The 16,877-nt window shown below is 33.8% G+C and overlaps 2 protein-coding genes across 2 annotated transcripts in view; both read right to left on the bottom strand.

Moving 5' to 3' along the window:
- Nucleotides 1-5,341: 5,341 nt before the first annotated feature.
- The window catches only part of MFS3 (major facilitator superfamily transporter 3), a 23,425-nt gene continuing 11,889 nt past the window's right edge, over nucleotides 5,342-16,877 (bottom strand). The window contains exons 3-5 of the mRNA XM_017610662.1: nucleotides 7,030-7,816; nucleotides 6,598-6,884; nucleotides 5,342-6,526 (exon numbers count right to left, since the gene is read on the bottom strand). Coding sequence (XP_017466151.1) covers nucleotides 6,347-6,526; nucleotides 6,598-6,884; nucleotides 7,030-7,816 — 1,254 coding nt within the window. The 3' untranslated portion in view covers nucleotides 5,342-6,346. The remainder of the gene's footprint in view (nucleotides 6,527-6,597; nucleotides 6,885-7,029; nucleotides 7,817-16,877) is intronic.
- On the bottom strand, nucleotides 12,607-14,772 carry LOC108359039 (uncharacterized). The gene is made up of 2 exons (XM_017610665.1): nucleotides 12,980-14,772; nucleotides 12,607-12,929 (listed from the first exon to the last, which is right to left on the bottom strand). Coding segments are annotated over exons 1-2 (1,263 nt in total). The 5' UTR covers nucleotides 14,241-14,772; the 3' UTR covers nucleotides 12,607-12,927.

Below are 16,877 nucleotides of genomic sequence, written 5' to 3'. Positions count from 1 at the left end.
AGGGAGCGGTGTGAGAGAGACAACTGTCAGTTTATTGAACCATTAATTATTGAATTATAGGTTCATTCCTTATCTTTTTGGACTAAAATCTGAAAAGTGTCAAAATGCCAGAGCGTAAGCAAAATGCGCTCACTAAAAGAGAGTAACAGGAAAAGTAAAGGAACGCAAAAAGCCAAATTTTTAGTCCAAAGAATGGCAACAACAAAGCTAACGTCAAACAAGAATGGAAATGTATGTGCAAAACACATTAACACAAGCATAAGCACAATAAACACTTACTATATCAATTATTTTTGCCTCCTTCCAATTTCAATTCACTTTTTTTACTTTTTAGATTATTCTCACTTTTTGCGTATTCTTTAATTTCCGTTAATTTAAATTCAGTTGAGTTTGACACTTTTCAGGATTTTGCCAGAAAAAATTCTTCTGACTAAATCTGACTACTTCGGACTGATGAGAGTCACTCTCAATGAGTGTTGCTCTCTCAATTTTGCTATCATTTCCGAGTTAAGGAACGCTTTTTGGACTAAATCTGACTACTTCGGACTTTTTCTGACTATTTCTGGGAGATAAGGTGTGTGCGCCCACCACTGTCGTATACGGCGTAAGCGATGCTGCAGTCACAATAGTGCTTCAGTACAAAATACCTTTAGTGTGGCTTAACAATGGTAAATTAACAACAAAAATAAAAAAAAAACAAATTTCTTTATTTCAGAGGTGTTATGACCATTAATATCACCTAATAACCACTCAGGGGACCTCTGACTTTTCAAATGACACCTCATTAGTTGAACTGCGTACATAGGAAAATAGAAAAAGGGAGACTAACAAAAAAACACCTTAGAGAAATAATATATATGATGATGATGATGATGATGATGATGATGATGATGATTCGGGAAAAGAACCTTGCATATTTTGTGTAAAAGACGAATTGAAAAATTCACCATGAAAAAATTAGTTTACTACAAATTATTCCTTATATCTCAGAAACCAATGAGACCAAGTAATGATGAAAAGCTGTAGAACAATCAACCCACATTGCTTTTCCGACAGCCTTCTGAACTTATAGTAACCTTAACCATTGAAAAACATGATTTAATAACACACATTAACTCGCCTTCGATATCGGAAAATAATTTTTCCTGACTGAAAAGTAAATTTTGGGTTGTTGTGCGCGGCAACTGGTTACAGTTATGGACCCAATGTTTATACACGAAATTTGGTACTTTGTTATGACTCTGCTGGTATATATATTTTTATCTTAAACTGTATCCGTTTTTTTTTTTTTTATTAAACTGGTCCAGTTTTTACAAAAGCATAAAATCGGTGTATGGTGCTACTTATAACAGCCGAAGGAGCAGAAAACCACTTCTTAACGTATATGGATCCAGTAAAAATACAAATTTGGCATAGCTGACTTTGTTTCTCTGGCGATAAGGCAAATTCATTTCGAAATAAAAAATGTTTTTAAACAGTATATAGCTTTTGCCTACTTAACCTTTAAAACAAATAAGTAAAAACAAAAGAGCTCAATTTGTTTACTTTTTTATTATTTCAAATATAACTGACACAACAAAATAAGCTTAGTTTGAGTTACAGTTTTATTAGCGTAACGCTCAACGCGCCAATTAGGGATGGCTGTAAGGCTTTAACTTTGAAATACATAGTCTGTTCCAATAGCAGTCCGGTTTACAGGATTTAGTCAGAACTTACAGGAAGTCGTTCTTATTGACATAAGACCTGTAAGTGGGAACACTTTTGAGAGAGTAACTGAGCAACTGTTCCTAGTCAGAAGTTACAGGATTATTCCGGAGTTTTTCCTGTAAGTTCATGAAAAGTGTCAAACGATCAGCTGATTTACAAAACAACAAACAAAAACAGAAAGCGGTGGAAGCAAAGAACCTTATATTTGTTAAAAAATGGAAGTAAAGGCCTGTATGCAGTTCTTAAGAAAAGCTAAAATTCCATACAAAATGACGTACAAGAAATGGCTAAGAAATTTTCTTAAAGTCAAATTTCCTACAGGCAGTACGCAGTTCTTAAGAAATTTGCTACGCTTTTTACTACGGTTTTCTAAAGTTTTTTGTGAAAAAAGAGCGCAAGGCAACCCAGGTTTGCAACAGAAATATATGCCCGTTTCATTATTTCTTGAGGAAAGAGTGAGGCAACAGGCTGTGAAGTATCAAAAATGTCAAAATTCCTGGACACACGCACGAAATAATGGCCAAATTTTCTTGACCGATTTCTTGAGAGCTGCATACCAGCCTTAAACAACGAAATATTTGAATCTGTATAGATTTAATAATTATTTAGTGATATTTCAGCCAAATCAGTGTTGTACCAATGACATGTAAACAACGACGTTTTTACAGGAAATAGTGCTTTTTGCGTTCGCGTGCACTTCTGCATCTGTTCTCCTTTACTCTCGCTTGAGAGAGTAAAATTGTAGTTTGACAGTTCCACAGGTTTTAGTCCGAAGTTCAAATGAACAGACAGAGAAGTATTGATTGATACTCGGTACCGATTTAAAAAGTATCCAATACTTTCTAGACTCGGTACCGAATCCGACTTCCAATTAGAACGCATGTAGACCTAAAATAAAAGCGGTTTAGGGGCGGCTAGCCTATCAAAAGAAAGTGTATGGGCTAATACAGGTTTTAATTTCCATTTTCCATACCCACAATGCAGAGAAACTCTTCCTTATTTGAAACATTTTTTTTCTAGATGAATCGGACGATGTTATCTTTGTAAGACTGAAAGATTTCCTTCCCCCGTCAAAGCATTTTTCGTAAATTTTAGATATAAGAAGGTGGAAACTGATAAAACGGTATTTTACTGTTGCGACAATCTCATGAAGGCGATGAGAGTGTTTCGATTTGTGGTTTCCACATTGCTTAGTACAAATTGTTAAATTTTTGGGAAAGCATCGTCTTACACGTACTAATTGAGAAGCATATTCATAGTCGAAATATGGTCGATGCAACTTTTTTACAGATATTCTGTTGAAAATTATGTCAAAAAGCTGCAATTATGTATAGAATCGGTATTGGGTACCGAAAAGGAAGTATTGGATACCGAAATCTTTCTGAAGTATTGGGTACCGGCAACTCAGCACATCACTAACCACGGCAACCAGGGCCGTAGCCAGGATTTTTTTTTCAGGGGGCGGCGCTTCTGGCAAAATTTGTTTTTAATTTCACTTTTATTTCAACATATTTTGGTTAAAAGAAAAATACTGATAAAAATTAAATATTTCATACAAACAACAAAAAATATAACCAATAATCGCATGGGGCTATTGCCTGAAAATTTTAAAATGCACTTTGTGGCATTGTGCTACTATGATAGCACGGCCGAATAATCATAGTCAACTTATGTACAGTAGTCGAGAAAATTATAGCCGCACCAAATTTTCACAAGTTTTAAAATATTATATTTGCTGTTATTTAATTTGGGTTATTTTTTTATAGTTCATTCTTTAAAAACATCCATATATAAATACAAGTTTAAAGGCAGTGTCACACGATTGGGTATTTTCCAAAATTTGGTGCAAATCGTATCCCAATTGTGTGAACACCCAAAATATTTTTCTTTATCCCAATCACGATAATTAATTTGTTGAAATTTTTCAATAGAACATCGCTGTATTGTACCAATCTTTTGACTACAAAAACCAAAATTGTCCCATTTGTTTTTACCAATATCCCAATATAAAAATGTACAAATCTGTACAAATGTACCAATCGAGTGACACTGCCTTAAAAATTTATGCAATTCAAAAAAGAATTCAACAAATTTTCGTTAAAATTTCGAGTTTTTTAATTAAATTCTGAGTATGCAGTTTTGTGGCGCATTGAATTCCAGTAGAATAAAGTATGAGTTTCAAATGACTAAAGATTTCGATTGATTTTGTTTTCGAAAATTTGTTGAATTTTTTTTAATATTGCACAAATTTGGAAACTTGGATTTACACGGGCTTTGTTAAAGAATGAACTATATTTTTTATAAAAAAAAATAACAAAAGTTCAATGACAACAAAAATAATACGTTAAAACTTGGAAAAAAGTGGCTCGGCTATAATTTTTTGACCACTGCACATTATGTCCGAAATTAATAGCAGTTAAAATATTGCTCTATTTTAATGTAAAATGATGCCAACCGTTAAAAAAACTGTAAAGTCAGTAAATAAAATGTGAAAACATTGTTCAGTTAGCTTGGTTTTGACACAAGTTATTTGCTTACCATATTCAACCCCCTCCCCCTTTAAATGAGCTACATAATAAAATAAGTATGTTCATATGTACATAAATGATTTCATCTACCCATTAATTATGGCATTATCAAAATTCGTACATTAAAAAATAAATTACTGTCTACATGTATGGCAGATATGCCTTGAGGAGAGGTCTTCATAAAACACCTACAAAAAGTTCACTCACTTTATCCGGGTTCATTTTGTTCATCGCTAAAATTTGTCAAAAAAATGAACCAAAAATGGCGATTTTTAGAGTTGCATTTTTATGAGAGAATCGCGAAAACCGCTGAAAATTGCTAAAATTCATTTAGCACTTTTTGGCGTTGGAGTTTTAGCGATAGCGAATGTTGGAATCCGGGTGCTGATTAGACTTTGTATATGGGCATTCCCATGGTGGCGCACGTGACAGTCGTACGATTTCAATGTGATACACAAAAGGAATACCATTTGTTTTCTTTAACTTTTTTTGGTCATTGTATAGCAAATAATTAGCTCTATATTTAACCGAAAAATGAAATCAATCGAACTGCTTGGTCCTGAAATATAAGCATTTAAAGAGAGGGTCGTTACGTGACAAAAAATGGAAGTTGATTTTTTCTTTTCTTACAAAATCGCAAAACTCTGCGAATTGTGGATGGCTATTTTCATGAAACTTATTTTAATATGATTTGGAGCAATTCTAGTTGTTTTTAGAGTTTTTTGAATTAATGCAAATTGTTTCAATTCTCTTTTACAACCCCAAGTGTGAAACGTGACGTGACGTGGCGTGACGTGACATAAATTTCCATCGTTATATTTTTGTTAATATTGCTTTTAAATGAATTTTTAATGCAAATAAAACATGTATTTTATGTAGAATATACTTTATATTTTGACTCCAGCGGCAATTCAGGGTCATTTTATTGGAAATCTATGATTTATTATGTTTCAACCACATACGCCAAAATCGAACCAAATCGGACCATAAATACGGTTTTTCGAAATATCTCGACCTTGGCCCCACCTAGGAAGACCATTTTATGCAAACATGATTCTACTTACATAGCCAGTATATATTTAAAAAAGCAGACAAATCGGCCCGTAAATACGTTAGATATAAAACTTTTATTTTTTTTGTCGTGGTGGACCTTCCGCTGGAAACACCCATATGCTACTTTTTAATGCTGTATACTTTTGGGCCAAACAGATTTTTATTCAGAGAATTTTGGCAATGAAAAATTTGTGTAGTGATTGTATTCTGCAGGCATCTTCCTCTCGCTCCCATGATGATATGTATGTCTTTGAAGGCATAAATTAGTCTGACTCTTAATTAAAAACAGAATTTATATTACATTATTTAATTAAAGAACTATATCATATTACAAATTAAAAAAAAAACAGCAGGTGCATACGCTAAAGTTTTTTGACAGTTTTCGGTTAACTCTGCCTGTGGAAATCGTCAGATTATATATTTCCAGTTATCCTTGAGCTGTTTGCTTCATAATAAATAAAAAAATTAACGCGCTACAGAATGTAAAGGTTAGTTTTTTTGCAAGTTTGTGATGCTCCCAATCCCTTCCGTGACGCACAAATCGTCAGATTATTGAAATGCAGACTTTTCAGCATATAATTACCCACAATTCCTTAATATGACGCGCTCGAGTAAATCTATAATTTTTTTTTACTATTCTGATAGACTATCCTACGCGCGCGGACCTACATAGGGGGCTTAGATTATTTAGAGGTAGTCAAAAGGCTGCAAGGTATCCCCCATTTATTAATCTGCCGCGCTCGAATAAATCCCCGATTACCTTCTTGGGCTCCCCCACTTACTATCTACTGAAATTTTTAATATCGTGCAGTTATTTTATCTTTTTAGAATTTTACGAATCTGAGTATGGAAATAGTTAAATATCAAGCACATAACTAAATTAATGGGCATTTCAAATGGTAAACAATTTCTTGCTTCAATGTATGAGTGTCTTTGCGTGGCTGTGTATATGTATGTTTGTACATGTACACCTATGTTTTGGTTAAAGTATACAACAGTTAACCAACAGCTAAGAATTAACTTATAATCTCAAAAAATCCTCGGTACCCGAAACAGCTCTAAACATTGTCCTTACTAGGTTGAGCCTTCAATGGCGTAGCTTCATCCTTTCCTTCTTTTTTCTCTAGCTTATTCCATGATTGTTCCTCACCGGAACCGAAGATGACAAATACCAAGAATTCGATAGAGAAGAGCACAATCGTTACATAGAAAATTATACGCCAGGCCTCAATAGTTTGCTGTAGAATGGAAACTAATTAAGTTTTAAATACATAGATACAAAGTCGTTTCGTAATTAAGAAGGACTTACGTTATTCGTTGTTACGAGGCCGACAAATATTGGAACTATAATGCCCGGAATGGTTGCGGCAGTGTTGGTAATTGCGACCAGTGTGCCGGCGTAGTTTGGTGCAATGTCAATGTGATTAGAGAGGAAACCAGAAAACATGCCACCCATGCCAATGATGCCGATTGTCATGATCACCACAGCAGCGGTGTGTTTACAGCCGATGTTGCAGAGGGCTAGAAGGCAAATTCCGGGGATGATTGTACAGATGCTTGTGGCCGTTTTGCGTGCGGTGGTTGTGGTAATTTTCCCTGGAAAAGGGGGGCATTGGTTAAAATCATTCACTATTGCTGTAATGTCATATAAGCGCAGTAAAAGCTCAAATTCCAGAGAAAGCAAACCGATACATACATACATACATATACATAAATATATATTTTTAATGCCATTCATTACCTTTGGCTTTCAGTGTGTCCAGAGTTTTGCCCAATAAAATACTCAAAACCAACATTGGGAAGTAGGGCAGTGCGCTGAACTGGGCATTGCTTGATACATCGAACTTTAGGACTTGTTTCATATAGAATGGGATTTCAATTAAGAACATATACCATCCCCAGTTACTGCAACAGTGAGCAATCAAAATGGCCCAGAATGGTATGGATGTCAGCACTTTCTTCCATGGCACTGGCGGATGTTCCTCATGTTCTGCAGTGTTATCGGTACCCAGCTGTGACGTTATCATTTGTCGTTCTTCCGGACTTATGAAACGTTGTTTATTCGGATTATCCTGGATTAGAAATAGCCACAAGATCATCCAGATCGAACTTAGACCGCCCATCCAGTAAAAGACCGATTCCCAGCCCCATTTTGCCGACAAAACTCCAGCTAATAGTATAGAGATTGCTGTACCAAAGGAAGTTCCCACATATATAATTGTTGACATAACAGAGCGTTCATTGGGTGGTGCCCAAGATGCAATCATGCAGTGCATCGCGGGGAAAGTAGCGCCACCACCTATGCCTTCCAGGACGCGCATTACAATTAAACCGACGTAGTGTGTTTGCGTCAACACTGGCGTAAGTAAAGTGGCAATTACATTGATGCCTACCGATACAAACATTACCCATTTGGCGGAGAACTTTTCAGCTACACGCGCACTCGGTATTTGCGAAACCAAGTAGCCCCAGAAGTAGCAGCTTAGCAAGATTCCCTGTATTTTTTCACTCCACACAAAAGGGCCATCCTAAAATTTAAGATTATTTGTATACATACATAAGTACTTTTTAATACATTATGAGGAAGAGAGGGGAGTTCACTGTGTATTAAGTATGAAGACAAAACGATTATATGGCATTGATTTAGTTGATTATTAACCCTAGAATACGGTTGCCAGACGTACTGATTTTATCAGTACAGTACTGTTTTTTCAACTCTTGTACTGATTTTATTCATTTCTTCAATCAGTACGCTAATGTCCTGATTTTTCAAAATTTGTACTGATTTGTACTGAATTTCCAACTCAAATAAAATACTTTAGGTTTTTCTTAAGGTTTTACATAACGTTGCAAATTCCTTAAACTGCACTGTAAAAAGTAAACAGAAAATAATTTAATTATAGTTGACATGTTTCAAATAATATTTGATATGTCCAAAAAAATAATGCATTACGTACCAGTTGCGATAATAAGATGGGACTTAAATTATTTAAAAAGAAGGATGACGTTTCCTGTCGAGTTTTGTTAGTTATCTCGAAAATATTTTTCAGTTTAATAACAGCAAATTCTAATATTCGAATCGCTTTTGTCTATAACTTACAATTCTTTTTTCAAAATTTACTGACATTGTAAAAGAGCTTTGCATACAAGACATAGAGTTAGATATTTTTTTTAGCGAATTCTTAGTCTTTCAAAGTTTTTGCGAAGTTGAAAAAATTAATTTAAGCCATGAGGAAATATAGATGCATTCCTTAGATAGTGGTACTTTTCGACAGTTTGAAAAAACATGTAATGTTTTTTTTCAATACCACACTCAAACGAAACAACCGAGAGGATCTTAAGTATAAAGTTTGCTTCCTGACGCAAAGAGAGAAACCGGCTTCTAATTTAAATTTTTTGAAGTGAACTTCAAATTAAAAGTAATTTTAAAATGAAATGTATAGAATTCTTTGACTATTTAAACACTGAAGATTGAACCATCTCATTATTGCTATTCAAGTATGTCATAAATATAAAAGAATTTATGGCTTCTGTGTACAATGATGTGTACACCCATGTCTAAATGACTAACACTTTTATTTTTTATGAACTATATTTTTTGTATACCAAAATAGTGGTACAAACAAGTACTCTGGCGTTTTAGAGCATTATCTGTTACTTACATTCATAATTTTGCTTTATAAAAAAAGTGTACTGATTTCGTCTATACAAAATCTGGCAACCCTACCCTAGAATACTACGATAAATTTTACTCATTTAATACTTATGTTCGCCTGTGAGGCTACTTTAGAAAATATCTAAAATTTTCTTTTTAAACCATGCCATTTAAAAAAAGGTTCAAATTTATTTCATAAGCTTCTAAAGAAAAGAAATAAATAGATTCAGTTCATAAATTTAATATTACCAAAACAAAATGCATAAAAATACATAATTTAAAACCGAAATACCAAGTACAAAAAACAATTCATATCAATTTAATAATACCTTATTTTACTTTTTAATAATACTCAAAAAAAAAAATTAAAGACTTATGGCCTTAGTCATAAAAAATAAAATAGCTTTAAAGAGCTTTATAAAGTGGCATTTTCATACAAATTTTCGATTTACAAAGCAGTTAAAGCCTTCTTTAGTTTTTATGAATAAGGCCATTATTTTACTACAATGACTTGTGTATGAGAATAAAAACAGATCAGTTAAGGACAGTAAAGGTAAGTAAGAGAACCACCAGATACATATATACAATAGAAAGGCATATTATACGGTGACCATATTTATGGGGTCGAATACGGGACAAAAAATAATTTTGCTATTTTTTCCACGCCAGGTAACAGATCTTAAAACCTTCTTCAATGATCCTAAATATATTGGAGCTGAAAGAGCATTACTAAAGTAACATCTCAAACTTATAGGATATTTTTATCGAGATTTTTACCCCACAAAATTTGTTACAAAAAATCTTAATACAATAAAGTGCATGTTTGAAGTAGCTAGGATTTACCGTTAGTTTTTGGATTTATATTTTTTTTGACGGTGTTACGAATTTTTTTTCGTACAAAGTATGCTCGATAATATTTTTAAAAGAGAAGCAAATGAGCAGCACACATTGCACTTGCACTTTATTATAATAAATTTTAATGAGCTACAAAACTTCAAACCAAATTTTTTCTAAAGATTCTAATTAAAAAGTTTGAAAGTTTGGTAAAACTTTGCAGAATTAATTTTTATAGTTTTTGCACAAAGTCGGAAATTTGAATTTATATGGTTTTTGTTAGGAAAACAGCCTAAGAAACATAAAATAAACAAAATAAAAATAGCCAAACGTGGCTAAAATGTCGAGTCCTAACTTATATTTTCGTCACTGTATGTATTTCTCTATTCGAATCACAGGCATTCAGGATAGAAACTAATAACGGTTTATGGAGAAAATTACGATCATATACTAACATCACTTAAAACTGGTTCATAGACATGCCATTTTAATGGGCTGTTAAGGCATCGAAATGCCGAACACTGAATACAGGACATGAAAAGGAATACAGAACATTTAGCGTCCCGTATAAAATAAAGAAATTACTAGGACAATTGGTCAAAAAAGATGACCGTCCCGTATAATACAGGGCGGATGGTCACCGTAGGCATATACCATAGTAAATAGAATAAAGTCGAATCTCTAGTCTGACGACGATATTTTTAATTAAATGTTCAAAAATTATTTTTTTTTTGCACTCATTTGTTTAATGAACAAATTATATACGTTCCAATTGAAAGCATAAAGCCTATAGAATGTGAACACGTTGGTTTGTCTATTTTTTTCCTTGCGTAACTATCGGGTTGCCAGGTTTGATTAGGTAAGTAATACCATATAGTAATTTTCACTCAACTGTTTAATAAATAAGTCTTGTACCAAAATAAAGAAAATTTTATTTCGTGCTCGACGATATAAGTTTATCTGCGAAAAACTTGGCCTAAATTCCAGTTCGTGAGCTTTTAAATCAAAATACACTGTAAGGAAAATCTCAAGTTTTGAAATGACAAAAAAAAAAACTCCGAGACACGGAAACTCGGGTGTACCACATAATCCCCAAAATCAAAATCCCCAAAATCACAATCCCCAAAATCAAAATCCCCAAAATTAAAATCCTCAAACACGAAATCCCCCTTTTCTGTGTGAAACTATATTCGACATTATTTCTCACAAAAAAATTCAAAACAAATTGTGTGATGAATTCGCAAATATTTATTAGGTAAATGAAAATTGAAGAAAAGGCAATACGTCGCAATAACTTATGAATATATTTTACATAAGCTTAAATAAATACAAAATTCGTTGTTTTTCAAATTAGACCCTACTCAAAATAAATTGTATTATTTCACAAATATTTATGTATTATACATACATACATACATATCGCCGTTTAAAGTACAAAACCGCGTATCGTCATTCTGCGAAACCGCGTAACTGATATTTGCTGCCAAAAAATGGATTTTCTCACACAAGCAAATCAAATTTTTGGCAGCAAATATCAGTTACGCGGGTTTGCAGAATGACGATACGCGGTTTTGTACTTTAAACGTTGATATACATTTAGGTAAATCTAAATTTAAGAAAATAAATTACATCACATAAGTTCATATTTCTTTACCAAATTAGTTTAAAACCAAAGATGAAAGGACAAATATAAATTTAATAGCAAAGTGAAATATTGTGGGATATAGATCTCAAATAAGTTATTTTATCTAAATCCGCACGATGTTCAACAACTGTCTTAATTTTCTTGACACGCTCAACATTTTTTTTTATTTTTGCGTATACCTGTGCCTGATTGTATCTTTTCAATGTTTGTTTGTACTACAATCATCTCTTTCCTTAAATGTTTTATAATTTCATATACACCACATTTTTTTTCCTACAATTATTTTGAGCCTACGGTGCCAAGCCTCAATACAGTTTTGAGTGCGCGGAAAATTGTCTTTAAATGAATCCGAAACACACCAAAATTTTGGGTTATATTTAGGTCCGTCCGACTTTGTACTTCCAGTAATATAATTTTTTTTAAACCAAACACAAACTTTCTTAAAATCGTTATCTGTCGAGCTGGCATTCAGTGCGTTATAATAACACTGGTCGACGGCCAAAATTTACCAGAGACGCCGTTATGAAATTCGTATGTAAAATCACCCCCTGATTCCGAAAATCAAGGTTATTTTTAATTTTATGGTACCGTTTTTGAGATATTTGCAATTTACCGTTTTTGCAAAAAAAAAAAAAATTGGGTCCACTTTATCATATATATCTCAAGAACGAATTAAGCAATTCCAAAACGGTTTGAAGCTTTTAAAAGGTAATAAAATTTTCTATAAACTGTGCATACAACACTTTTTGCTAGGCCCTGTAGATTCAAAGATAACGAACAATCATTACCGATTTTTTCAATTTTTTTTGTAAAAATATAAAAAAAATTGTACTTTGCGGGGAAGGATCTCGAAAACCTTTTATTTTTTTGCAGTTTTTTTTTTCTCCCTAAGCTCTGTTGTATTAAAAAAAAAATAAGCTATCATCGAAGAAAATCGATGCAAAACTACGTAAGTTATAAGCGATCAAATAAAAATACCCAGGTTGCGCAATTTCAACGTATACCTCAAAACGTATGTATGGTATAAAGAAGAGTGAAATATCTAGCTATGCTCTGTTTCTATTGAGTTAAAAGTTCAATTTATGAATGAAATTACCCATATTTTTAACTTTTTTTTTAAATTTATTTATGTTTATACTATATTCTAACAATCTTTATCTTAATTTGATTTTACTATGTTGTCGAAATAATTATGTGTTCTACTTTGACGCTTATTCAGTTTAGGATCGGTTTCTCTTATGAGAAACCAGCAGTAATCACCCATCATTGCGACGTCCCAGAATCCTTGATATCGATTCTCAATTAATTTCATTTGCTGATGAAACCTTTCGCCATGTTCATCACTTTCGTCGCCAAGATTTGCCGGAAAAAAGCTCAAATGTGAGTGGAGAAAGTGAATTTTTAAAGACATATTTACGCCCATTTTCGCATAATTATTGATTAGGTCGTTCACTATCTGCTCGTAGTTAGGGCTTTTGTGTCTACCGAGAAAAGAAGCAACGACCTTTTCAAAGGATTCCCACGCTGCTGCCTCAACTGATGAGAGTAGTCCTTTGAATTGATTATTGTTGATCAACTTTCTTATTTGTGGTCCAACAAAAATACCTTCCTTTATCTTGGCTTGAGAAATATCTGGAAAAACTGTTTTCAAATAGTCGAATGCTTCGCCTTCTTTGTCCAAAGCCTTAACAAAGTTTTTAATGAGACCGAGCTTGATGTGTAAGGGTGGAAGTATGATTTTCTCTTTCTTGACAAGAGGGGTGTATTTGATGTTATCCACACCAACGGTAAACTCGACTCTTTCCGGCCAATCCTTTCTGACGTAGTGGTCCTTACGAGCTCGGCTATCCCACTTGCAGAGGAAGCAGCAGTGCTTGGTGTAGCCACTTTGTAGACCGCATAGCATTGCAACGACTTTGAGATCAGAACATATTTTCCAATCATGCTCTTCATATTTGATAAATTTGAGTATTTTTTGCATTTCCTCGTAGGTTTCCTTTGTATTTACTGCATGTGCAATCGGGATAGAAGGCTTTTTGTTACCAATATGCAATAATACAGCCTTCAAACTCAGTTTATTGCCGTCTATGAACAATCGCCACTCTTTTGAATCATATGTTTGACCAAACTCTTTGAATAAACCAGGGATGTCGTTGCAGTAGCATATACTGTCTTTCTTGGTATAGTGTTTGGAAAATGGTTCGTGACGAGTTCTACTATATGTCACCTTAACATCGGATGACACAAATTTAAATTGTTGCATACGAGAAGTGTGGATCTCGGCCTTTTCCTTGGATAGTTCCAAATCTCTTATCCAATCATTAAGTTGTGCTTGTGACAGAACGTTTCTTTCGTTTTCCATGCGAAATTCAGTACAACTTGATCCCCCGCACTCAGATGTTACTGTTGACAATGGAACTGGATCCGCAACTGCCGTTGAATGTAGTACTGGTAATGTCACTGTAGGTACGCTAGCATAGGTTACTCCTCTTGATCTTCCAACGCCAAGTACTTTTGTTTGACAAATATAACACTCTATTGAATGGCAAGTAGGTTCTCTCCATATCATTGGTGTATCAAATTTTGTTTGTTGTCCTGATTCCCACTGAATCAATTCTACTCGACACGATGTACACAAAGTGTTCGGTGTCCATGGTTTTTCAGCATTTTTAGGCTCAATTCCAAAATACTTGGAGTATAAAGTTTTGATATGATCTGAGAACACTCGTCGTCGCCTTATGATAGTATATTGGCCACACATGAAACAGAACATATCTGGATCCTTATTACACTCAAATTCTCGCGTCCTTTTACTCATTTTATTTTTTTTAATAAATCACGGTTTTGAAATTAGACTTATGAACTGAACTATCTCCGGCGAGCCTTGAAGATGTTATGAAGTTTCAAAGCGCATTAACTCATATTTATACTCGGAACAAGAATAAAATTGAAAAAATCAAATCTTACCTAGACAGAAAGGTTCCTTTTTATAACAAGCCGGGAAAAGAAAATACTACCTGTTTTAGATGTAGGCTTTAGAAATTTTCTGTGTCTTATAATTTTGAAAATCTACCTGCATACTTACCCATAACTGACGGAAATACATGTTTATAACTACATGCCTACAGCAGGTTTCGAACCCAACCACTCTTCCTTTCGATGCAACCACTCTACCTACTATAATACAATTCGAGTATTAAAAGTACTATTTGATTTATTTAAAGAAAAAGTGTTATCATTGTTATGGTGTTATTCGTTTATCCGGATAATATCTCACTTGCACTTTATACCTTTAATATATGTATGTATGTATAGGTACATACATTGAAGTTGCGCAACCTGGGTATTTTTATTTGATCGCTTATAACTTACGTAGTTTTGCATCGATTTTCTTCGATGATAGCTTATTTTTTTTGTAATACAACAGAGCTTAGGGAGAAAAAAAAAATCTGCAAAAAAATAAAAGGTTTTCGAGATCCTTCCCCGCAAAGTACAATTTTTTTTATATTTTTACAAAAAAAATTGAAAAAATCGGTAATGATTGTTCGTTATCTTTGAATCTACAGGGCCTAGCAAAAAGTGTTGTATGCACAGTTTATAGAAAATTTTATTACCTTTTAAAAGCTTCAAACCGTTTTGGAATTGCTTAATTCGTTCTTGAGATATATATGATAAAGTGGACCCAATTTTTTTTTTTTGCAAAAACGGTAAATTGCAAATATCTCAAAAACGGTACCATAGAATTAAAAATAACCTTGATTTTCGGAATCAGGGGGTGATTTTACATAAGAATTTCATAACGGCGTTTCTGGTAAAGAGAAAAAGTTGAAATTTGTGGTCCAGTGTAATCTAACACACTTTCGGGAGGAGCAAATGATAAGCTTTTCAGCATACGTATTCCCATGCTGAAACCTTCATCATTGCCGTATTTTCGAGCAAGTCTTTCTTTTTGAACTCGTCTCTAAATGATCTGGCCGAAATGGAATAAACATCCTTTATACTGGGCATCAGGAAAAAACTCTTTTGCCACAGACGAGATGGTTTGCTCAAAATCCGTAATTACTCTTTGTGGATTTAAATTAATATTTTGTGCTAGAGCCAAATGAAACAATTTGTGGAAGAACTCAGTGTATGCCTTCTTAGATTTTTTGCTCATAAGGCAAAAAACTAGAGGTACAAATTGACCACTAATTAAACCTTGAATGGTGAAAAGCTGTCGGAAAATTGAAGGTACTACGTAAAACGTACCATCACCCAACACTGCGATCTCCCTAATTCTTTCAGTGAATTCGACGTGCCCATGATGATATATTTTTCACCCTTATGGTCCCAGTCACTCAAAACGAAGAGCTCACCTTCCAATTATTATAAGTGCTCTGGTATATGTATTTCTTGTAAATTACGCGGCTCACTGGCAGTATCCATTGTTTTTCGATTACGCCTAATTTTTATTTTTTGTGCTCGTTTCGACGGCAGGTACACGCGGCGGTCTGGTTGGCAGTCTACAATTTATTTGCGAAGGTTCCAGTGAAGTTGAGCTGCTCATATCTTTCACTTTATTAGTGGCATATGCTACAGGTACATGATGGGCCCTTGGATCGTGATTGTGCTCGGTAGGAGCCCGTTGAACAACATGTCCGCCACTGTCTGTTTTTGTAATCACGACACTTTTGCACATCAGTGCTTTCCTATGCGCACAAGATCAACGAAACTCTCGTTTTTTATTTTTGGAATGAAAATGGTAATCGAATCCATCCAAATATACTTTATCATTGCCTTTGTTAGATTTTATAACGACTACTTCCATTTTAATAAAAAATTTAAATAAAATTTCGCACAAAATTTTCTTCAGAACAATGCTTTTTATTACAATTATACTTAGTTGCAGGCAAATCTACGCACAGTGATAAAGCGTATGACAAAATGTTATGCGAAAGTGTAAATAGCGAAAAAATTTGTGATAACATAACGGTATGAATATTGTATGTATATACATAAATACACATATGTATGTACATATATTGCCATAAATTGAAACTATGTATATATGACGGGTTTTACACGGTTCAAGTCATGGTGAAATTATACCAGGTGAAGTAGTAAGAGCGAGAAGAAGGATTTATATTGATTATTTGAAAACTTGCCTTCAAAATTTTATATAAAGTAGGGATCACACGATTTGTATATTTGTACAGATTTGTAACGGGTGATTTTTTAAGAGCTTGATAACTTTTTTTTTAAAAAAAACGCATAAAATTTGCAAAATCTCATCGGTTCTTTATTTGAAACGTTAGATTGGTCCATGACATTTACTTTTTGAAGATAATTTCATTTAAATGTTGACCGCGGCTGCGTCTTAGGTGGTCCATTCGGAAAGTCCAATTTTGGGCAACTTTTTCGAGCATTTCGGCCGGAATAGCCCGAATTTCTTCGGAAATGTTGTCTTCCAAAGCTG

The sequence above is a fragment of the Rhagoletis zephyria genome, unplaced genomic scaffold, assembly GCF_001687245.7.
Source record: "Rhagoletis zephyria isolate East Lansing unplaced genomic scaffold, Rhagoletis_zephyria_1.1 Rzeph_scaffold_00330, whole genome shotgun sequence".
NCBI classification, from domain to species: Eukaryota; Metazoa; Arthropoda; class Insecta; order Diptera; family Tephritidae; genus Rhagoletis; species Rhagoletis zephyria.
The sequence above is the reverse complement of the archived record's forward strand: the minus strand, read 5'-3'. Positions and strand labels throughout refer to the sequence as shown.